A 25,080-nucleotide genomic window follows, 5' to 3' on the forward strand; every position below is an offset into this window, starting at 1 on the left:
CCGCCATCGCGCCGAACGGTAGCGGCCCTCGTCGCAGGGCCGGCGAGGTGTCCTCGAACAGGCCGACGTCAAGCTCGGGCGGCGACGTCGTGGACCTGGGCGGTTGGACGTGGACGCCCTCTTGGAACACGGCAGTCGGCGACGGCGAGTACAGCGAAGGGGAGAAGGACGACGGGGAACTGGTTGTACCTTGCGTCGGCCATTGGCCGGGGAACATGCTGCCGCCGCCGCTAAAGGCCATGCTGATCAGCCTCGCTTGTTCGTCCTGGGCCGCCGCCGCCGTCCTCTTGGCGGCGGCTCTTTTCACCCTCTCCGCCCTGGCGCTTGTTTCCACCTCGCGCCGTTTCTCGTCCGCCGCCCACTCGGCGTTCGACATGCCCGCCGGCTTCGTCTTCTTCGCCCGCATCTTCCTCGCCGGCGCCTTCGGCAGCATTGTGGTGGACGAGAACACGAGGAGGAGAGTGGTGGTGGACGAGAAGGCGTCGCCAGGAACTGGAGCTGGAAGACGAGGAGATTGGGGGATTTCGGCGGGAGAGAATGGGGATATGCAAGCAAAATTGGAGGGAATGGGGATATGCAAGCAAATTGGAGGGAAAATCAACATGATTTGGTTTTCCAGTCGACGACTACGCGGGTCCACACGACGTTTCGCGCCAAAATCTTTCGTCCGGAGTCCCCGAGCGCGCCCCGGGGGGCCGGGGATGGCGTGGGCTCGCCGGATGGATGAAGGGCCAAATCCGGACGAAAACGAGGAACCGGGAGCGCGACTGGACCGAATTTCGCCGTCCGGATGGAAAAAACGTCGCTCGGGGGCCTCGTCGGGGGGACGAGTGGAGATGCTCTAAGGTTCAGTTCAAGGGAATCGGAAGGAACCTGACTGCACACGAAGAAGATTCGTAGGGAACCTCACCGATGAAGATGGCAGGGCTCCGAGCAAGTGGGTGACGGCGAGAGGCATTGATGTGGGTGCAGACTTCTGTGCACACACTTACCTGGAGCGAAGCATTTGCTAGGTACGTAGCTGGCTGCGCGCTTGGTGTCTACCTCTGCAGATAGCATATTAGCATGTCCATGAACATGCGGCGGCCGAGCTGCCAAGAAACCTGGAGTTGAGGCATGTTCGTACTTTTAAGTGAAGCTGCAAATCAAGAAGTTTGCTCCACCGGCCAATCCACCATATGGCACTTGCACCATGCATGGGAGTTGCCGGGCTACGACTCCAAGACCGCGCCGGAGCTGGTGTGTTTGCGTGGTCGGACGCTGTTCCGCAAACTCCGGAAAACCGTCCCGCTAGGGTCGGCCGCCCATGCCGCTCACTGCGAGGGAGAGATGGAACCCTTCCGTACTGAGAGGGACTTGCGGCAACAGGGGCGGATATCATCGTAGGCCAGCCGCCGCCGGCGAAGGGCGGCACGGAAAAGACACTGCTTGGGGGGCGCAGGACGCGGCGAGACGACGAGGATGACATTGTGGTCGAATCGGAACTTGGTCAGCTGCCGCGGTAGTCGTGGCGGGAGCGGCGGAGAGCAGCGAGAGGACGTACCGACGTAGCACTCGACCCCCTCCAGAGCGGCGGTGGAGGGAGGTTGATTCCCTCGCCGAGGGGCACGCGTCGCGGGCGATGGCATGCAGTATTTTGAGCAGCATATGGATCACCTGGGTCTGGCTGTTTTGAGCGGCACGCGAGGATCGCGTCGGCAGTTTCCATGTACCTTGTGCAGTTATGATTCTGATGTGCGGTTTCGACGGGGGAGCGAAATATGCGTTTCGACGGGCTTGACGAAGCGGACCACGGACCATTTGACGACGGAACACTCTCCTCTTTTTTAAGTAGTAGAGATACAATCTACTGCAATACTTGTTTTACTGTTTTCTGCAAACAATCATCATCCACACTATACATCTAATCCTTTGTTACATCAAGCCGGTGAGATTGACAACCTCACTGTTTCGTTGGGGCAAAGTACTTTGGTTGTGTTGTGCAGGTTCCACGTTGGCGCTGGAATCCCTGGTGTTGCGCTGCACTACATCTTGCCGCCATCAACCTTCAACGTGCTTCTTGGCTCCTCCTGGTTCGATAAACCTTGGTTTCTTTCTGAGGGAAAACTTGCCGCTGTACGCTCACACCTTCCTCTTGGGGTTCCCAACGGACGCGTGCTTTACGCGTCATCAAGCTCTTTTTCTGGCGCCGTTACCGGGGAACTGAAGAAAAGCTACACCACAAAGATTTCTAACTCCCACGTCAACTACACGCCAGCAGTGCCCAGGACTGACAATAATGGCATGGAGTATTTCAACACCACCTTTGGGGCCTTCTTGTCTAGACAAAGTATTCTTCATCAAACGACTTGCCCAGGTGAAAGAACACGGATGTCGCCTATAGGGGGTGAATAGGCGATTTAAACTTTTACGAGATGGGCTTAACAAATGCGGAATAAAACTAGCGTTTACTTTGTCAAGCCCAAAGCCTATATACTATGATTCACCTATGTGCACCAACAACTTATGCTAAGCAATGCAAGCAACTATGTGATAGCAAGATATATAACTTCAACCACGATGGCTATCACAAGGTAAAGTGCATAAGTAAAGAGTTCGGGTATAGAGATAGCCGAGGCACGCAGGAGACAAAGATTTATCCCGAAGTTCACACTCTTGCGAGTGTTAATCTCCGTTGGAGAGGTGCGGTGGCTTAGTGCTCCCGAACGCCACAAGAGGCTCACCTTGAGGTGTGGTTGCTCGATGCACACCAACGCCACAAAGGCCTCACCCCAAGATGCGGTACTCACACCACACACCGAGCGCCACGAAGGCGCCTCACCTTATTCTCCGGTGAACCTCGCCACAAAGGCCTAGGTCACGGTTCCACTAAGGGATTTCCTTCGAGGCGGAAACCGGGCCTTACACAAAGCTTGAGGCACACATCCACAACTTAATTAGAGGCTCCCAAGAAATCGCCACAAAGGCCTCAAATCCGTCTAGGGTTCCAAGAACCCAAGAGTAACAACTTTCTTGCTTTCACTTCCACGAATCACCGTGGAGAACTCAAACCGATGCACAAAATGCAATGGCAAGAACACCACAAAGATGCTCAAGTCCTTCTCTCTCAAATTCCAACAAAGCTACAAAAGCTATTGGGGGAATAAGAGAGGAAGAACAAAGAGGAGAACACAAAATTCTCCAAGATCTAGATCCCAAAGATTCACTCACAAAGAGATGATATGGTTTGGTCAAATTGTGGATCTAGATCTCCCCTCTTTTTTCCCTCAAAAGGGGGCAAGAATCATGGAGGGATAGAGAGATAGATCAAGCTTCCCTAGTTCAACAATGGAGGAGAGAGAGAGTGAGAGAAACTGCATCCCAAGGAGGAAGAAGGGGGTATTTATACCCCCCAAGAAAATCGAGCCGTTGCAGGACATTTGGGGGCGGATAATCCGGCCTAAGTGAGGGGTGGATAATCCCCCCCCCCCCCCCGCGGAAAATCAGGGTCCTGGGAAAATCCGGGCAAATGTCCGGCCCTTGATCCAGGGGACTACTGAGCAGCTCGTCAGAAAGTCCTTAGCCAAATTTCAGGGGCCGGATATTTTGCAAATATCCGGCCCGGAAAATCCGGCCTGGTGATATAGACTTGCTACCTTGTAAAATGCAAAACTTAACATTGGTAGCTCCGAATAGAGTAAAACCAATTTTGTTGGAAAATATGGAAACTAGTGGGGGTGATTTTCTATTATTTTTAGAGGTGCAACACCTCAACATGAGAAACCGAGAAAATCACCAAACTCGAAAACGCAACAAGTGATCTATGCGAAATCCGTTTTCGATGAACTAGAGCTTATCATGAGAATAAGCACAAGCTCTAAAACATCACATGGATAAGATCCAAATAACAACCAAGAAAGATGATGCAAGGATGCAAAGGTTTGAGCTCTCCGAAAGATACGATCGAGTTACTCACTCGAGAGCCCTCTTGATAGTACGGCAACTAAACTACAAACCAGTCTCCAACTACACAATGAGACCGGTGAGAAAGAAACCCTATCAAGAGCAAACCTTAACCTTGCACATTCCACTTGAGCTTGATGATGACGGTCTTGACCGCAACAAGATGGAATGCCTTTCTTGATTGTGCTTGCTTGATGAAGTCATGCAAAATGCTCCCCCATACTCCACTATGGGAGAGCTTCTTCTTTGGTGCGTCTTCACATATCCATGATCACCATATGGATGGCAAGCTTCAAGCATATGATCTCTTCGAGTTGGCTCATCTTGAACTTGCACTCCATTTCTTCATTCTTCATCATGTTGATGTCTTGAAATAACTTGAGGGCTCACTTCATCTTCATCTTCAAGACATACTTGACACTTGATATCCTTCATCAGTTTCTTCTTATTGCAACCTTGAAGCCAACATATGGTTCAAGAATTGTCTATCGACAACTCCTATAATTATAACTCAATGCAAACATTAGTCTATAGGGATTATCATTAATTACCAAAACTACACATGGGGGCTCCATGCACTTTCAAATACCCCTCCCCAAAACGGTGTGGCAAACCGAAAAACAGACACGTTTTGGAAGTAGCTCGCTCTCTGATGTACACAATGAATGTGTCCAAGTTCCTGTGGAGTGAAGCAGTCATGACAGCCACTTTTTTGATTAACAGGACACCCTACAGGATACTCAGTATGAAATCCCCATGCGAGTTGTTGTTTGAGAAAAATAAGTTTGTTGTCCCTCCGAAATTATTTGGCAGTACATGCTTTGTTCGGGATCATAGACCATCGATTGGGTAGTTAGTCCCACGAGCAGTAAAATGTGTTTTTGTTGGTTATTCCTCTAGTCAGCAGGGGTATAAATGTTGGTGTCCATCTGCGAAACCGCATGTTTGTAAGTATGGATGTCACCTTCAGGAAATCCGAGCCATTCTATGGTGAGCAAACTGATCTGAGCTCGTTGTTTGCAGAACTTGAGAAACTTCACTCTCTACAAGATGGTCATGAGGAGGAGAAGGTAGTGTCTCACACTAAGGGCGATTCTATGGGTACTAAACCTGATGGTGATGTGCAGGTTGTGGTCCAACCAGTAGTGGGTACGATTCCGCTTGATTCTCCCTAGGTTCCTATTCCTGTTCAGGATCGGTGGCCGCAGAATTTTCAAGTGTACACTCGACGGCAGCCACATGTGCAGAGGGAGCAGGAAGGTAGTGATGTGAGCTCATCTGACACAGTGGGATAGCAGCCACATGTGAAGGGGGGAGCAACAAGACAGTGCTAGGAGCTCATCTGCCAATTGCATTGCGAAAGGAGACACGTGAAGCAGCCAGAAAGGGCGAAGTGGCAAGGAAGCTCTTTGCGAAATGCATGCTCTAAAAACTGTTTCTGATGAACATGACATTAGCAAATTTGTTTCTTATGAGGCTTTGTCTCCTTCCTATAGAGATTTTGTGGCCTCTCTACAAACCGTGTCAATTCCAAACGATTGGAAGACAGCAAAGCAAGATCCGAAGTGGCGCGAAGCGATGATAGAATAGTTGGAAGCACTAAAGAAAAACAAGATATGTGTGCTAACCACGCTACGAGCAGGGAAAAGGCAGTGAGTTGTAAGTGGATCTATATTGTGAAGCAGAATCCTGAAGGGAAGGTAGAGAGGTATAAGGCCAGATTGGTCGCTAGAGGGTTTAGTCAAACTTATGGAATTGACTACGATGAGACGTTTGCTCCAGTGGGAAAGATGAACACAATAAGAATATTGGTTTCATGTGTTGCTAACTTTGGGTGGAAGTTGCATCAATTAGATGTCAAGAATGCCTTCTTACATGGTGACCTGCAGGAGGAAGTGTACATGGAGATACCACTAGGTTTTGGTACCTCACAGACCAAGGGAAAATTATGCAGGCTGAAAAAATCCTTGTATGGTCTGAAGCAATCAACAAGGGCATGGTTTGATAGGTTTAGACGAGTTGTGTGTGGTATGGGGTATGGTCAATGAAATGGTGACCACACGGTGTTCTATAGACACGCTGAGCGAAGGATCACCATTCATGCAATTTATGTGGATGACATTATCATCACTGGAGATGACCAAGAGGAAATAAAGAGACTGAAGGAGTGTCTGAGCAAGGAGTTTGAGGTGAAAGATTTGGGCAACCTAAAATATTTCTTTGGCATAGAAGTGGCTCGGACAGAGAAGAGAATATCTTTATGTCAATGAAAATACACCCTAGATCTCTCGAGTGACATGGGCATGATGGGATGTCGTGCAGCCCCTACCCCAATTGAACAAAATTATCAAGTGACTGCACAATCAGTTGAGCTAGTGAATAAGGAAAATTATCAGAAATTGGTTGGGAGACTCTTGTACTTGTGTCATACCAGGCCTGACATTACATATGTCATGGGTGTGGTGAGCAGATACATGCATGAACCAAGGAGTGGGCATCTTGATATAGTGCACAGAAATCTTGAGATACTTGAAATAAACTTCGGGAAGGGGGTTGTGGTTTGCAAAGAGTGGACACCTTGAGGTGGATGGCTATAGTGACTCTGATTGGGCTGGTTGTCGAGATGATAGAAGATCAACGTCAGGCTATTGTGTGTTTGTGGAGGAAATCTGGTGTCATGAAGAAGCAAGAAACAAACAGTTATGTCTAGATTAACGGCAGAAACTGAATATAGAGCTTTATCTAATTAAAGGGGCGTGTGAGATGCTTTGGGTGAAGCATCTCCTGAGCAAGTTGAAGCTTCTGAGAAAGGGGCCCTTGAGAGCTTGGTGTGATAATCAATGAACCATAAGTATTGCAAATAATCAAATCCAACATGACAGGACAAAACATGTGAAAATTGATCGCTTCGTCATTAAGGAAGAATACCCCGTTTCAGCTGGAATTCCTTAGAAGAAAGTAGTTTAAATTAGAAAAAATAAAAAATAAGTAACCCAAAAATGATTTCTAATTAACCACCGCCTCCATCAACAACAGAAAATTTTAAAAATGAATTTGGTCCATGCATGATTGCATCGAAAATGTAAATTGTGTGTACAATAATAGGAATTACATGTATACAGTGTAGACAACATGAAAAAATAGTACAGATCAAACCATTTGAAGAAAGTCATTATAAGTTCAACAATTATAATTGATTTTATAAATGAATAGAATTCACGACAATATAAAAGAAATTGGTGGATGTACAAACCCGATCATTACAGACGAAGGGAAGTTTTTGTAGAAGTGATAAAAGTAGCATATTACTAGTACAAAATCACATATACATGCTTGGACAAAGTTTTGTCAACCTGCTTAAAATCCAAAAAAAAAAATACTGTTGGGTACACATTATTGGTCAGTCATATAGAAACAAAATAATTAGAAATTAATCTTGAAACTAGAAAGAATCATCACATATTTGTAGACTAACCCAAGTGATGATAGCAAAATTAAATGTGAGAAAACAGTAAATATATATTGCATTGCATCCACATTCAAAGGATTAGCTGGGTGCAAAAATATGTCATATAAGTAATAGACATATTGATGCCGGGTGTGTCATTGAAAACATGATGCGGGTTATATAATTTTCCTCGTCTGATATGCACCCATTCAGTTGAGCTTGAATGAAAACGATACATGTGCTGGTCTGTGCAAAAAAAAAGACAAATCTGATTAATTCTAACAACAAATCAAAATGCTCCAAACAACACCAAATTTAGTTATTTTCGCATAGATCACCAAACATGTCATTTCTCACAACAAAGTTCCTTCCGGTTAGAATACATTCTCATGTTCGCTGTAAAAAAAAATCAGATTTTTACAGTCAGTAGGCTGTGGTGGAAGAAATTAAGACAGAACTTTTCATATGCGATCGGACGGTCAGAAATCAATAGGATGATCAGAATTGGGTGGCTATTAATAAACGATGATGTGGATAGGATGTATGTTAAGATAGAAAACTTAAATCAATTCTGGGTAGGATTTTGCTTTACAAGAGATATGCTCCCTCCGTTCTTAATTAATCGACGTGGAGTTAACCGCTGGGTACACCTCTCGCTGCATTTGGGTCCCACCATGGCATGTATAGGTCGCTCCAGCGTTCGCACTGAGTGTACATGACACTGTTGGACGTATATTCACAACCGTACGTAATGGCAGTAATTGTCGTTTCCGTGAGTACACGGATGAACGTGAAATATGTATTGCCCCCATGGCGACTTACGCATTGTGGAACCTTCTCCTTGATCCTCCCCTCTGCTCCAGGTTCCGGCCTTCCTCTCCCTCATCGCCGGCAGCCATGGTGGCCGGCGGTGAGAGGGAGGGAGGTCTGGAGTAGTGTAGATACTAGTTCTTGTTCTAGCCCCCCCCCCCCTAATAAAGTAGATCTAGGGTTCATGTTCATCTCCGTCCTCCCCTCAATCCTCTATGGCTTTAGTCTTGCCCTTCACCGGATGTTTGGCGAGGAGATTGGTTGGGCAGTTGCTGCGATGGCGTGCAAGTGTACCGCTGGTCTGGGAGGGGCCGGGCTCCACGAGTTGGGCTTGGGCGACAGTGAGCTGTTGAGCATCCGGGTGGTGCTGAGTTCGATCGATGCGAGATGGCCGGCCATGGGCATGGTGGTCGTTTCTCGTGCTGGATGCACATATGAAGGGAAAATCTGGGGTGGCTTGGTTTCGAGTCGCCACCGAAGAGTTTGCCTGATGCCCGAGTTCGTGAGACTGAGCTCGATTGCCCATAGAAATGTCTGAGTGCTGGGATGCTCTACTATGGAAGTGAATGAAGTTGTTCAGAGCGATGCTCCTGCTGAAACACATCATGAGCCTCAATCAATATTGTGTTGCGTTGAAGTTTTAAAAAGAAAGATCATGTTCTTCATCAGCTTGAAATCTTGTTTCCTCATTCCAAGTATTGCGAGCTCTATTGCAAGCCTTGAAGTTTCAATTTTTTCTCCGGTTGTTGTAAGTACAATGCCTACCACATGATGCCTGAGATTTTTTACCAGATCAGATGTGAAGAAGTTGGATATGGGTGGTGTGATGCTGATGAGATTATGCAAGAAGTTGAGTATGGAGATGCAGATTGCTCTATATATTTGGGAGTGAGCTCTGCCCTGTTTCCTATATTTTCTGCTCAGCTTGGCCATTGTGAGGATGCAGACACCCATATGCGGATGTTTTCATGATAGGCTTTGTTGCCACCATCGATCTTGACGCCAATGCTCCTTGCATATCATTATCGAAGGCGTCATTGTACTCTCTGTTGGAGTTCTCCATGCTTCAAATATTTAGGTATGGCTCCTACACACCAAGTCCATTGCAAGCTACTGTTCATGTTTTCTTTGTGCCGCTCGATTCGCCGGAGACGGCTAAGAGCGTCTTCGAAGTCGTTCCTCAGATTCAGCAGGGAAGATTTTGTGTATTGAGATCGGTGATGCACCCTCTTGATTTACAGCTCGATCCTTTACCTTAGGTGCGTTTGCTAATTCGATTGTCGGTTGAGCCGCTGGCTCTACGGTTGGCGAGATTGCAAGAGAGGCCCATGATTGGTAGCTCTTTCTCAATGCGTGCATATCTTTGGGTACTCTGACTTTCAGAGGTTTCCTCTCGGCCGGCCGTGGCGGCGAGGGTGAGGACAGCGATGGTGCTGCTGCTTCCTTGCACTCGTGGTGGTGTCATGAGATCTTTGGAGCTGCGCATGCTTCATCAACACCGTCGTTGGGGTGGTGTTCTTCCTGGGAAGATCATCAACAGGGGACCTATGCCGGCATCATCGCCCTGCCCCTGCATCATACGGCCGAAGGGCGGCCCTTCTCCAGGAGATCTTCCTCCACAGGGAGGCTTTTCTACTTATGTCGTCGACAGTTCTGGCCATCCGCGCCCCAAGTGGCTTGTTCCCCGGCGGCGTGGAAGGCAGTCGATGGCGGAGGCCGTTCTCCGGTGACGACCAGGGACTTGATCGCGTTTTCAGTTTCTATGATAGGGCCCTGTATGCAAAATCTAAGGGCTGGTATGTTATTTCTTGTTCTTTCGAGGCCCTTTCTATAATTTGGTATCTAACCGTGTTGACTTAATGCAGCTCTCGGTCCTTCGAGACCTTTCATGTTAAAAAAAAAGACTTTCAGAGGTTGTAGCTTCAGCTGTGTTGTAACCATGCTTTTATCATAAAATGGAAGCTATGGGTTCTTTTGGACCCTCAGTTGTTCAAAAAAACAAAAAACTACGAACAAGTTGTAAGACTAACCATGTATTCTACTCCATTTGAGACACGTGAATTGGCACCCTCCTCCCATTCCATTAAAAAAAAGATACAGCAGAGGTTTAGTCACATGTAAAAAAGTTTCCACGGAAATTCGTTCGCCAAAATGCACCTGCCAGCCTGCCACGAAGGAGTCGTGCACGAGAATAGAGTAGACCGTGAGAAGGAGAAAGGACCGGGGCAACGAGAGGCTGTTGGGCGTTGGCAACCTGAGCAGTCCACGGCCGACCACGCGCTCTACGGCCAGAACACGCCCGGAGAATCCCAACCCAGCAACAAATCAACGGTGTCCTCGATCGGCCGTGTGTGGCACACAGCACAAGGCCGACTGGCGATACGTGTCCGTCGCTCCGGTGGAGTCCCGTGCGTGCGGAACACCCATCACGTTCCGCTGCGCCGACACGAGGTCGCGATACGTCGCGTCCTTGCTGCCGTGGGTACCGTCCAGTCGGGCGATCGACGGCGACGTCGGGTCCGGCCAGACCTCTCGCAGATGCCAGCACGCCACGCAACCACGTCGACACGGACCCGAATATTCGCACCCCCAAATAGGGTCGATTTTCACAAAAGTAACCCTAGGTGGTACTTCCTCCTCCCACCGACCGATCACGTTAAAAAAAATATTAAGTTAAATGTTACTCAGGGTAACCAAACATTTATGAAAAAAATGTTTTCATCTACGATATCAAATGAACACATTAAGAAAATACTTTACGGTGAATTTATCGATATTGATTCCGTATTGTAACTGTTCATATTTTTATGTATAAACTCGGTTAAATTTTAAGAACATTGACTTTTAACTAATCATTAGGCGTCTTATATTTTGAAACGGAGGGAGTAGCTAGAAAGCTCCCACAAAATAACCTGTTCATGAAAAGATTTCATGAAGCACAAGGCTGCCTAAGATGGCGTTCAAACGCCGTGGCCAATAGCGCTGTGCGCTATCAGATGTGGCGGGATCGCTAGAAGCGGGATCTGCTTCGCGTGTGCTTAGATCCGTTGATCGTAGGGTTGAGCTATGTAGGTCCTTTGCCATTTTTGTGTCAAAACGTCTCAAAATTATTTTTAGCTGCCGACGGTGCCATGCTAGTATAACACCATTTCCGACGGTGCAAAGGATGCACGACGCCATCACAAACGGCGCCGCTTAGCTCCATCTAGAACGTAGCTATACCATGTACATGCTTAGGATGTTTTACATACACATGACAAACATGATGCTTCCCGCCTCAATAACGATGCCTCTCTTCTCGATCTCTAGCTCTTAGCTTTCCTTAGGATGTTATCGTCTATCGCCACATTGGTGGCATTTGCATATGAGAGCACATTTTGGTAGTGTTCCGTCAATCTAGAGCGTAGCTATACCATCTAGAGCGTAGCTATACCATGTACATGCTTAGCATGTTCTGAATACACATGACAAACATGGTGCTTCCTGCGTGAATAGTGATGCCTCTCCTCCTGAGCTTTCTTCTCGATCTCTACCTCTTAGCTTTCCTTAAGTTGTTATCGTCTATCGCCACATGGCGACATTCGTATACGAGAGCACATTTTTAGAGTGTTCTACTAATGTTCAAAAACGGCTAAAGACCTTGACTTCATCGTGGTTGGAGTCAAGCTAAATAGCACGACGCCACAATTAACGAAGCCAAGCTTACGCGAAGCGAGCCTCGCTTCTAGCGTCGACCGTCATGCCAAACACTTCATAGCGCCATTGGTCACGGCGTTGTGCGACCATAGTGCCGTCCTGGATGGCCTTGTGCTATATAGCATGGTTCAATCTAGTGTGGATCTAAATAAAAATATTATTTCATAAAATCTTTTAAAAAACAGGTTATTTGGTGAAATTATATACTACCCCTGGTAGATAGATTGATTTCCCAGCAACAATCTGCTTTCATTAAGGGTAGGTTTATCTTAGAGAGTGTGGTTTCAGCTCATGAAATCATCCATGAAGTCCATAGAAGGAAAGAGAAAGGTTTAGTTTTTAAAATAGACTATGAAAAGGCTTATGATAGAGTAAATCTTGACTTCCTCTATGAAATTCTGCAACTTAGAGGTTTTGGGGGGAAAATTATTTCCATGATTAAACAGATAACCCAAGGGGGATCTGTGGGTGTTAAAGTAAATGATGAGGAGGGAGATTTTTTCCTCACTGGCAAGGGCTTAAGACAAGGGGACCCTTTTGCTCCCCTTCTTTTTAATTTTGTGGTTGATGTTTTTTCGAAAATGGTGAACAAAGGTGCTTCCTGTGGGTTGATTACAGGGTTGTGTCCACATTTAGTCCCTGGTGGAGTGATTAGTCTGCAGTATGCAGATGACACCCTGCTTTTCCTAGAAAAAAATGAAAGAAATGCTATAAACCTCAAGTGGACCCTTACTTGTTTCGAACAGGTGTCGGGATGAAAATCAACTATCACAAAAGTGAGTTGATGGCTATTAATATGGAGGAGGAGGAACTTGTTCCTTTCTTAGATATTTTCCAATGTGTTGCTGGAAAATTCCCTGTGAAATATCTAGGTCTTCCTCTGCATTTTAGTAAACTCAAAAGAGAAGATCTCGCAACCTTTGGTTGATAGTCTCGCTTAGTAGAATGGCAGGATGGAGGGGGAAACTCGTTGTCCTTAGAGGCAAAAAGAATCCTCATCCAGACTGTTTTATCTAGCATTCCTATATATATGCTCTCCTTTTTCAAGTTCCCCAAATGGGCTTTAGATCTTATCAACACTCAGATAGCTAATTGCATGTGGGATGATGTAGATGGGAATAAGAAAATTCACTTAGCTAACTCGGCCTTCTATTTGCATGAGGAAGGAGTATGGTGGGCTTGGTATCCCAAATCTACAAGATCTAAATATATGTTTAGTTGGCTCATGGGTCAAAAGATATATCTATGGAGAGGGGAGTCTTTGGAAAAGAATTGTTGATGCTAAATACAATACTAGAAACCCCAACATTTTCTGTTGCCGAGACATTAACCCTTCTGTATTTTGGAAGGGTATGATGTGGGCGGCTAGAGCAGTTAAGTTTGGTTATAAGTGGAAAATTGGGAATGGTAGAACTGTTAGATTCTGGGAGGATACTTGGTTTGGAAATGCTCCTCTATCCACCCAGTATTGGGACATTTATTTTGTGGTTAATCAACAAATGAAAACTGTTGCCGACCTTTGGGATGGGCAACAGTTAAAATGTGACTTTAGAAGAACTTTTACTTCACATATGATGGAAATGTGGCTTGAGATTTGTGAAATTGCTCAAACCATCACTTTCTCTGTAGAAGAGGATCAATTGATTTGGAAGTATGAGTCGAAAGGGGTTTATTCTTCTAAATCTTTGTATGCTATTATTAATTTTAGAGGGGTCCAACCAGTTTTCTTACCTGCTGTCTGGGACTTAAAAATCCCACCTAGAGTGCAAATTTTCCTCTGGTTGTTGTCCCAAAACAAGATCATGACTAGGGACAATCTTAGACGAAGAGGTATTCAGAAACCTTTATATTGTGAACTCTGTAGTGAATTAGAATCTGTTAAACACCTGTTCTTTGACTCGCTCGGTATCTAGGTTGCTTTGGTCTGTGGTGCAAGAAATCTTTGATGTAGAAATTGTAGATTACTTATCCCTTGCATCGAAGTGGTCGTGCAATAAAAAGCTGGAGCAGATTAAATGTGGTTTCATCTGCAGTTATTTGGTGCATTTGGAACAATAGAAATCACTTGGTGTTTAACAGAAAAACTTGGTTGTCCATGAAGCAGGTGTGGGGATTACTCCTATCATACCTAAGGATATGGCAGGTTCCTTTCAAAAACATGGCCCGGGATCCGGTGGAAAAATTCAAGTGCGCTCCGGTGAGGAGATCGAGGATGGTGCCATCGGCGATGCCGGATTGAAATGCTCGTCGTTTGACTGGATTTCAACCTGGAAGTCGTCCACGACTTCTCTCCATCAAGGGCGTGCCTCTGAAGACTATCTGTCCAAGCACCCGGAAGAGGCTGACAACATCCATGTGGTGATCTGATGGCCTGACCTGGGAAGCTGGAGTTGTGGTCTAGTGCTTTATCCCTAGTGTTGCTAGTTCTTTCTGGCTACAAGCTTTAGAACCGTGGTTTGCGGCTGGTCCTTCTTAGTTTGAGGCCTTAAACTTGTTTTCTTATAAGACCCTCAGCTTAGCTGGTGGGCTGGATGTCCTTTAGTTTGAACTATCTAGGTTGCAAAACGCTATGTGTTTCATTTTCTAATGAGAATGGAGCTGGGGAGCGCTCCCTGTTTGTCTAAAAAAAAAAAATTATATACTACCTCTGTCCATAAATAGATGTCTTAGATTTATCATATTTTAAATGTATATAGATACTATTTAGTGTATAGGTACATTCAAATTTAAACAAATATAAAAAACTTATTTATAGGCGGAGGGAGTATTAGGTCAGTTTTTTTCTAAATCGACCCGAAACGGGGAGTTAGTCGGCCCGACGGCTCTGCGGCGTAACCGACAGGCGCACGAGGAGGAAGATTTAGCGGCGAGCGGCCCGCGTCCAAGAATAGCCACCCTCCCCAGATCCAGGGCGCCGGTTCCTCCCCGTCCGCCCTGAAATCCCCCGCCGGCCTATCCGCCGCAGGCTCGCTCGCTTGCTTCCCCACCCAATCCCTCCTTCTTCCTCTCCTCGCAGAGGGAAGAAGAAGAAGAAGCTGATCAAACCTCTCTCCCCGAATGGGAGATTGGTCGATCCGCCGCCGATAAGCAGCAGGCGCTCCGCCCGGCAGGTGGACGGGCGCGTTGGTGGCTGGTGGGTGGCCACCTCCTTGGTCGTTGGCTCGATTCGATCCCAGCCCAATAATTCTAGTTCCCTCGCCGGCGTTCGTCTCGGCGCTTCCGCCGCACGGTTGGTTGGTTGGTTGGATTAGAAAATAAGTTCCCCTTCCATTCCTTCTGGTGAGTACCATCCGCTTCCTTTGTATCCTTCTCTCGTTCTTGCTTCTCGCCCCAATCTGACGATTGATTGATTACCTTTTTCAATCTGGTGGCGGTGGTGGCAGTTTCGATTTGGGATCGTTAGTTCATCGGCGCCCCGGCGGTTTCTGGAGCCCATTCCATTATACAACTAGGTTCGATCCATGACGCCCTCTCTCATAAATCATGCTCTCAGACAAAATTTCCTTTAGAAAACTGCAAAAAAAAACGATTTTTTTTCGTGGTCTTGCTGAAGATAACGGCTGTAGCGGTTGGATGGATAGAGAGAAGCCCATAACTTGCTAGGCTGGCGGCATATGCCATAGTTTTGTCCCTTACCAATGACCGCGATTGATTGCGCTTTGCCAACCTAAGCACCGTTCAATTCATTCATGGGACGGTATCATGTCATGCTTGATGGGGAAGTGCCTGTAGCTTTCAGAATCTTCTTTCTCCCGAAAGATCGCCGCTTTGACCCATTTCAGTGATCGATTCTAATCGGGGACTTTGTGTGCTCCTGAGAAATGGGTTCGTTTCTACGGTAGTGTGGGCAGGAGATGGGAAAGCGTCAAGCATCGTTCTTGGATGATTCGCGATAGGAGATAGGTTTTTCCGCATTGGTCAAACGCGGCATGTATAACATGCTTCAATTTCGTGCGCAGGTCCATACGGTATATACCCAGCAGCAATTCTTCAGCATCTGGTTGCCTTCGGCAAAAATATATAGACGTACGCGGCAGGCTCGTGCTAGAGAATGGAGCACGCGATGCCGACCATGACAGCTGAGTCCGACGACGACGTGCACCTCTCTCCGAGCAGCGCCAGCAGCGCTGGAGGCGGGGGTGGTGGCGGTGGCAGCGCCCGCTTCAAGATACTCTGCAGCTTCGGAGGCCGCATCATGCCCCGCCCCACCGACGGCGCCCTCAAGTACATCGGCGGCGAGACCCGCGTCCTCGCCGTGCCCCGCTCCATCCGCTTCCGCGGTACGCGCCTTCTTCATGCTGTTCTTTCTCGGTTCTTTCTTTTTTGAATGGTTGTTTTTTAAGGTCGCGTTCAACTCTTTTATCCCCTTCCCGCGTGCGTGCAGATTTGAAGAAGAAGGTGGAGGAGATGTTCAAGACGGACGTGGCGGCCATCAAGTACCAGCTCCTCGCCTCCGACGACCTCGACATCCTCGTCTCGGTCACCTGCGACGAGGACCTGCTCCACATGCTCGACGAGTATGACCGGTTCGAGTCCAAGCGCTCGCCATCCGCGTCGCCACGCTTCCGCGTCTACGTCTTCGGCCCGCAGCAGACGAGCTCCGTCTCGTCTGTTCCCGCTGTCGCCACAGCCCTCCCCTCGTCCCGCCACGCCCCGGCCTACGTGCGCAGCCAGCCGCTGCAGCAGCTCTACAACCACCACCAGCACCACTTCCAGCCGGAGCGCTACGTGGCGTCTGTGCCCGCCACGCCTGAAGGGAGCCCGCCGTACCCAGACCAGCCGAGCGGCATAGCCTCGGCGGGCAACTCCCCTCGTGCGGACCAGGCCGTGTTCCGCGGCGGGATGCAGCGCGTCCGGAGCTCACCCAATCTCGGCGGCCTGAACGCGGCCCTCAACCAACACGCCGGGGATGGCGGAGGCCTTTCGGGATACATGAGCAGCTCGCCGGGGCACCCCAGCGCCGGCCACCTCTTCTTGCAGGGCAGCGGTTACAGCCAGTACCGCAACCCACCACCGCAGTACTCTCCGGCTCCCGTGCCCGTGCCGCACCACGCCGGCGCCGTAGGGAGGCACGACATGCGCGGCGGCTACGCGCGCCCGAGCGGCAGCTACATGGCTGCGCCTATGGTGCCCACGCTCCGGTCAGGTCGGCCGGTCTCGAGGGGCGGCAGCGAGATGCGGACGCCGAAGAAGGCGGCGACGATATGGGACTGACTGACGGCCGGAGGAGCCTGATGTTGTGATTTTGCAGTGGTCGTTGAGGAGGGGGATTTGGAGGCTGTAAACTTTGCTTGAGATGTAAATGTACATGGATGCATCCACGCGGCCTTGTTAGTAGGCCGCTTTGTTGTTGAAATGTTATCCAGGCTGAGAATTTACAAATGTTCTTCACTAATCAGGGCTCTCTGGTTGGAACACCCAAATTGTTCTACTTTCTCCTACAGAACCGTTTTATGTTGGCCAGAAAGATACATCTTCCAACTTGAAGAATTGCTGCTAGCTCGTCTAGCCTTCGTCTTCCCCCGCTACACGAGGTTGGCAGGCCACAGTTCACACTCATGGTGACACTGAAATTTTTGTAATGGCTGATGGCGATTCAGAGGCCATTGAGAGGGATGTAACTCCAGGAGGGAAACAGCGTGGCTCACCTGAAAACGTGTCAAGCCTGCAACTCTCATATGTAGTTGTCAAACGCCTATGTAGAGAACAGAAAGCTACAGCCACCCCTTGCACTAAAGTACACACGACAAGCAACGCACCATCGACGGCAGTAGTACTAACAAACAATGTGGATCAGATAAGGGACGACGCTAGGATCAGCACTCCGGCTCATCTAGTTGAATTCATTAACCTATCGATAGGATCGACACTCCGGCTCAGCTGATTCAATCTATTTAGCCTATGGACCCTGCCAAGAACGTCATCTTGGACCCTCTGGTGCCTGGTGGTGAACTGGTGATACAATCCGACGTAAGTGGATTGGCTCGGGGAGTACCGGGCGCGCTCAGCTCACGATAACCGATTACGTCGGCAAAAATGCACGAGTTTTCTGAGAATGAAATGATCTCGTGTCCTGGAAACTGCACCTGTGTTTTTATGCGGATAAAAGGGCAAATAAATCCAACTTCAGCCACGAATGTTGAGATTGGATGTTTACTCAGAGATGCTGCCATTTTGGTATATGCCACTACAAAGTTCCCACTTTTGAGATATGCGTCCATCAAGTTTTGGTTTTCTAGAATGTCAATATGTTGAGTTAGAGAAGTTAAAAGTACAAGATTACATGAGTGGTCATACTACCTCTGTCCAAAAGTAAAAGTAGGTGCCTCACTTTTATCTTGATACGGATGTATCTAACTAAAATATTTGCGTAGATAACTATGGAAAGATAAAGACTTTTTATAAATTTAAGACACCAATTTTTTAAATGGAGGGAGTAGTAAATATTTGCATAGATAACTATGGAAAGATAAAGATTTTTTTGTGGTTCCTTAGTAGGAACTTTTGCTTACTCCCTCGATAACGGTTTATTTGGGTAATAAGCATTTCGAAGAAAAACTTTGCACACCAATTTGGTCAACAATATATGAGATATATGCTATAAAAAATTATACCATTGAAAATTTCTTATTTTATGAAAAATATAGCCCTCTCCGGCGTCGTGCGTCGACGATGGTCCGGGCGTCGTACTCCACTCTAGGTCGGGCCTGAGGTGGATGTTGATCCAGAGATGGAGCAACCAGGGCCGCCCAGGGAGGAGAATCGATGTGGATGACTAATGGTGCGCCCTTGCTGACCGACTACACCAGTCCGGCTGAGATCTTGCTGCCTACCGAGCGACTCGGTGCGTGGAAGGAAGCTACGTTCTTCGCATCCTGAAATCTTGCATGGCCTGGTCCAGGTACGCCTTGAACTTGACCCAGGCGTCATATACGGGCTCGGAAGGATCTGGAGACATACCGCTGAGAAGCGTTTGGGCGGCCGCGAGGTTTTCACGTGCCATGGGGAACACCTTGATGTTTGACCGCGGAGTCGGGGTGACGAATTGCTCTGCCAATCGGGTCGGTGTCACTCGCTCCGCGAATCCCCGCCTCATCTCGGGGACCTTGGCCTGATCCTTCTCCAACACAAGGCTATATAGTCTTTTTTTTTGAAACACAGTGCAAACGCAGACGTTCACATACACGCGCATACACTCACCCCTATGAACGCGCACACACACATCCTACCCCTATGAGCATCTCCGGAAGACTGAGCCGGCGGATTGGATCTTGAAATTGACGACAGGCGCCTCGCTATCGACCGGAACGTCACCTCCCACTGAATGAATATTTCGCCTTTATGAGACACACAGATGTCAAACCTGGGGTTTGAACTCTGGTGGGCTGGGGGTACAACCACCCTCCTAACCATCCAACCTCAGGTTGGTTCTCACAAGGCTATATAGTTGAACCACATAAACCTCTGATGTGATATGTGCGGTGATGATTTTTACCTCTCCTCGGTGAGGTTGGCGAAGTCCATTTTCTTACGTCATTAGAAAGATCGGCAGTTTCTCGGCCAATGACGTCAGCATCCGGTGAAGGAGGGTTCCACTTATCGGCATAATCACCGTTGGATGGCCTGGATATGTCGGGAGGGCCATTGTCGACGAAGATCACCTCCCGACGTGGTAGAGAGTTGTCGATGCTTCCCTCATCGTCGCAGTCGTGCGGACGAAGGCTGAAGGTGTTATCCAAGGTGGCGACTAGGCACAACTCATTGTCAGATGCGACCTGATAGGTCAAAGGTGTCCGATCTTTCGATGAGAGTATGATAACGTCGATTTGTTAGTGGAGTTCGTGCTTGACGATCCGACTACACGTGCAAAGCTCGTGCGACAATACAATCGCTAGGACAATCTCTGGGAGTTACTGATCTTGCGGATGCACGATCAGCCTGACCAGCGAGGGTCTTAATTCCTACCTGAAATTGAGAACAAGTAAGAAACTAATGATGCAATCAGAATATTGCTGATATAGATGAAATCTTTATTGAATAAAGTGGGATTCCGAATAGTCGGTCTTGTTCTGGGCGTTGGCCTCAAAAGAAGTACACTAGAGTTGCAGCAATGGCTAACTTTTAATCTAATCAAAATCCGAGTCTAAACGTGACGACTATGGGGTATTTAAAGGAGGAAAATGTGGGGTTTCGGCCAGCCATGCATAGGGTGGCCGAACCAAACCCTAGAAGGTCTTTCCCCCTTCAATACGGACTCTAAAAAGTGGTTGACTTAATTCCTGCGAAAATTACACATGTACTCATATGGACGAAATTATAAAGTGGAAACTCTATATTTCGTCCATGTCTTCATCTCCAATTATGGTGGCTTCAAAGTTCTGAAATCTCCACTCGCAGCGTCATCTTCAATCCTCACATGTTTGCTGCCATCTCCTCCATGTGTGATCATGCTCCAATGCTTGTCCCTCTCATCCATGCTAGGTCCATCATTCCTAAGAGTAACAAACACATCTGATTTAGACAGCATCATATTCTCATGTATGCGAGGAATAGTTTCAAGAAACGAAAGTACCTGATAGTTAAGTTGTTTGGCACGAGCTCGAGTGATTGGTCCTTGTATTTGTGTGGCTATAGGTACAACGGGTGTATCAATAGATGGGATGTCCTCATCACGACCCGATCGAGGTTGATGACGAGATCTGGTCCCATGCATATTGGGTGGCAAGAAGCTTGGTTGTTCGCCCCCCTTAAGGTGAATTGGCAGGGTGCCGAGGAGGTTCATTGTGATAATCATGCTGCATGATGTGTCGAGGGCGAAGGTTGTGTGTCCTTTACATGGATCAATGTCGTGTTCATCCGAGATCCGAAATGCGCAACCCTAATCTGGCGCGCCAACTATCTACATATTTTACAATGGTCGGAATGGTAGCACATTGTAGACAAAGATTTATATAGGTTCACGCACCGGACGTACAATATATGGTAAAAAACTTCTTCTTGTGTGTGTTGTGGTTTGATTCTTTGTAGTAAGCTCGGACGATCTTGAGGTATGCCTGGATCTCGCCTGTGGTGGATAAAAGGTAGAAGATGATGGTAGGTTGATGTGATGTGAGTGAATGTGTGCTTATCTATTCGGTGACTCCCATTCGCCCTTATCAGAAGGTGGGAATTAGAGTTACAAGGTGCCGAAGGGTCTTCAAGGTGTGGTGCAAAATCCTAACAGGATAATAGATCGGATCTGTGTCGGGTACATGAGAATCCCAAAGAATCTGCGAGCCTTTCGGTCCTCCACGGTACCGAGCACGGTACCGAGCGACCGAGCGTTTACCTTGCTGATCCCACCTGGGACACATATCCTCACATATATAAGTTTGCAAGGTGCTTGATTGGGCTATTGCTGGTCCACACGATCCATTTCATGTTTCTTTTCGCAAGACATACGGTGGGCGTGACAACGAGCAAAACACTATTTAAACATAACAAAAAAAAAATAGAACCATGCATGCAGGAGAACTGCATGTATATATTAAGAAAATGAAAGAGGATCACAGGAAGGTCATAAACACAACAAATACATGTGAATGTACCACTACATCCTAATAAAGTGACCAATTCACTCCTAAACTCACACTCAAAGCGTTCTATACATGGAAATGGCATGCCAAACTATAGCCACTGGTTGAGATTGTATATATACCATGTGAACCACCTGATCCTGATGTGCTTGAAGTTACACCATTCACCTATCTTACTCGAATCTGTTCATCATGAGATATTGGAGACAACCAAATTCCGTTGATCCTTAGACTTACCCTCCATGTCGTTTATAATCATCGGGACTTTCTTCGTTTGGCCAGAGCTATCGCACCATTCGCCTATTTCACTTCGAATGTGTTGGCATCACCACTGGCTATTTGTTGGTAGCAGCACTTGCAAGAACAAAAAAGTGCCACCAAATGTTTTGGGAGGCAGAAAAAAGTGTTGAATTTATTTGTGACGGGAACTGTAGTTTGAGACACTTTTTCAATACTGCCACTAACGTAAATGCTTAGGCACTTTAAATATTGTCTCGATTTTATTTTGAGACACTAATGTAAATGTTTAGGAACTTTAAATATTGGTCTCGGTTTTAAATACGACTGTTGCTGCTCTTGTGCAGTCAGTCTGAAAACATATGAATGATATTTTGTTTGGCCGATGTGCTATGGTTGCGGTGGTGAAAATATTGAAACGATGGGCACCTCTATGTTTGCTCCACCTCGGAGCTGCACGCCCCAGTTGTTGTCCCTTTCTTAATAAATATTGGCCGGTAGCCTAAATGTTGCCTCTATGTCCGGCAAAGAACGTGTGACACATTGAAGAACGAGTGGAGCAGTTGGAGAGGAAAATAGTAGAAGCCCCGGCTCTCACAAGCAATTGAAGAATTGCAGGACGATGTCCTGATGGCCAGTCCCAGATCACCGGATGTGTTGGTGGCGCAGGCTCTAGCGGTTTTCTTGCCATTCCTCCTAATTATCTGGTAGATGCTAATTGAAAGAAATAACATGTGTTGCAAGATGCTCTGATAGAGAGGTAAGCGTGTTCTCTTACCTTTAATAACCTAATGCCATCATTCCAAGATGATCCATTTTCGATAAATGGCGCTTTCTTATTAAAAGGCTTAAGCATTACACTCGGCTTCTGCATAACTAGGATCACCCAATCACACACCATGCACATTACAAATCCAAAAAATTAATGGTACCATACATAAAACATGATGATGAGCATCAACTCCTAAGATGGTGAAGGACCAATCCTGAGATTATGCTACCACCCATGTTGGATAATAAAGTCTCTCGCCGTATCCTCCAACCGTGCAGACATCTCCTTAAAGAGGTCGTGATTCTTCATACGATGATGATATGACTCGAAGCAAAGTACTCCACCGGTAGATAACCTACATAAGAGAAGAATTTTATCATGAAAAACTTTATCATTTCTACATAGCCATAGTGACCAAATAACGGCGAGCGCTCCCACCCGAATAAGTACTTTAAACCTATGATCCACCCAATTAAAACAATTAGCAAAAATATTGGCAAGGTTACGTGGTGGGTATAAGGTAGAACATATTTGGATGATCGATCATATAGATCTTGCAAGGTGGCATTGGAAGAATATGTGTTTATTGTCTTATCATGATGACAAAAGACACACATTCTACTTCCCTGCCAATTCCGATTTGCAAGGTTATTTTTGTAAGAATCACTCTACGACAAAGATACCAAACGAAGACCTTAGTTTTCATTGGTATCTTCATCTTCCAGAATTTTTAATATTAACTACCGGCTCTAAAGGTTGAATAAACGCTCTATACATCGAACCCACGCTGAATCTACCATTGTCCGTAAGGTTCCAATGGAACTCATCTGCCCCGTGTGACAATTGTACTCACGCTAAACGATGTAGCAATGGGTTCCAAGCTAAGACGGGCATAACCAGATCTTTTCTGAACCTCACACTAGGTGGGGTAGATTCCATCACCTTAACTAAGGTGTCCCACTTTGTGACAACAACGTTGGATATTATTCCCAGAGAGTGGCATTACCTAACTATTCGTCCTCCCAAAACCTGATCTTAGATCCATCTTCAGTGGAGAAAGAACAAAATGGAAAAAGATTTTTTTTATTGCCATAAGGCCAGTCCAGAAGTGTGAATCCCTAGGTTTTCACAAAAATGAGAGATCACACTTGAACCAACATATTTTTTCCTCAGTATTATTTGCCAAAGCCCAAGAGCTTTGTTCACCACCTCAACGTCATGACCCCCTAGCCCTCCTTGATCTTTTGGGAGACACATAACACTCCATTTCTTAAGTCGATATTTATTCCTCTCACTATCTTATTACCAAAAGAATCTTGATCGGAAATAGTCCAACCAATGCAAGACTTCTTTGGGTAACTGGAATAATGAAATCATATACAACATCATATTCGTTAATACCGAGTTAATGACTACCAATCTTCCGTCCAAAGACCGTAATTTTCCTTTCCAGCTACTAAAGCGCTTCTGCAACCTTTTCTCGACGTGCTTCCATTCAGCAATAGTTAGCCTCCTAAAGTGAATAGGAATGCCTAAGTAGCGCCAAGATGATCTGTAGAATGTTGGCTTCATCTAAGTAGCGTAAAATATGGTTCTAAAGCATTGTGTCAATGCCAGCTAGGTCAAACTCGGGATACCTGGGGTATATCTAATAATTGATCACCATCTATCTAGACGTGGGATTTGTAACCCAATAACACTACATCTACGGGATGCTCTTTAGACTAGTCACAATGGGAAGTATCATACACGGGCATCATGCACATGATACTAGTTTATGATACTACCCTCATAATGCATAGTATCATAGTATCATTATATTTAATGTTTTGTAGAATCTCAATACAAATTTGTGTACATGATATGTTTGTCATTAAATTTTCTAGTTTTACGTACTATGATATGGTATCATATTATGATATCACTCCCATCACTCACCTTATTAATTGGTGCACCACATCAGATTTTTATAAACATGGCATGCATGATACTACTTATGATACTCTCATTGTGGCTAGTCTTACCGGATTCTACTTACGGTTATCACGTCCCTGAAATATGGGAGGATAACTGATTTGCACCAACATGAAACACACATCATCCTGTAATGCAAACCCGTAACAGGAATCCTGGTCCCTGGAGGTGTAGCATTTCTATTTGTAACTCTACCCCCGATTGGTACATCCATCTACTTTTTCTCACACCATCATAAACCCTAGCGTATGCGCTAGCGCATGCATGCATACGTATCGATTCCAAAAAAAAAAAAAACAAGAGCGGAACTTTAGTGTGTGTTTCTGGGACCGAACCTGTATGACCAGATCGTGGCCACAAACTGCCCATAACAAATATTGCCGGACTAAAACACATATATATTTAGGGCATATCAACGCATTGCATGAGAAATATGATATCTTTGATCTCACGATTTAAGGCTAGGTTTTGCTTCAACTTACTCGTTGTGAAATAGTTTTTGCACACCTAATATTGTGTGAAACCGGTAAATAATTTAATATGCTTTGCTAATCTATCACCAGTTTTACATTTCTCAAATTTGCAATTTCAATATTCTTTTTGTTATTTTCATTTGACTCGTTTGC

General features: G+C 46.4%; 1 protein-coding gene across 1 annotated transcript; it reads left to right on the forward strand.

Annotated features, from left to right (window-relative positions):
* Positions 1 to 14,707: 14,707 nt before the first annotated feature.
* LOC124650126 lies at positions 14,708 to 17,278 on the forward strand. Its single transcript, XM_047189686.1, has 4 exons — positions 14,708 to 15,175; positions 15,280 to 15,348; positions 15,856 to 16,176; positions 16,281 to 17,278. Exons 3-4 carry the CDS (start codon positions 15,948 to 15,950, stop codon positions 17,108 to 17,110), a joined length of 1,059 nt encoding a protein of 352 aa, XP_047045642.1. The 5' UTR covers positions 14,708 to 15,175; positions 15,280 to 15,348; positions 15,856 to 15,947; the 3' UTR covers positions 17,111 to 17,278.
* The last annotated feature ends 7,802 nt before the right edge of the window (positions 17,279 to 25,080 follow it).

The sequence above is a fragment of the Lolium rigidum genome, chromosome 4 (assembly GCF_022539505.1).
Source record: "Lolium rigidum isolate FL_2022 chromosome 4, APGP_CSIRO_Lrig_0.1, whole genome shotgun sequence".
Taxonomy (NCBI): Eukaryota; Viridiplantae; Streptophyta; class Magnoliopsida; order Poales; family Poaceae; genus Lolium; species Lolium rigidum.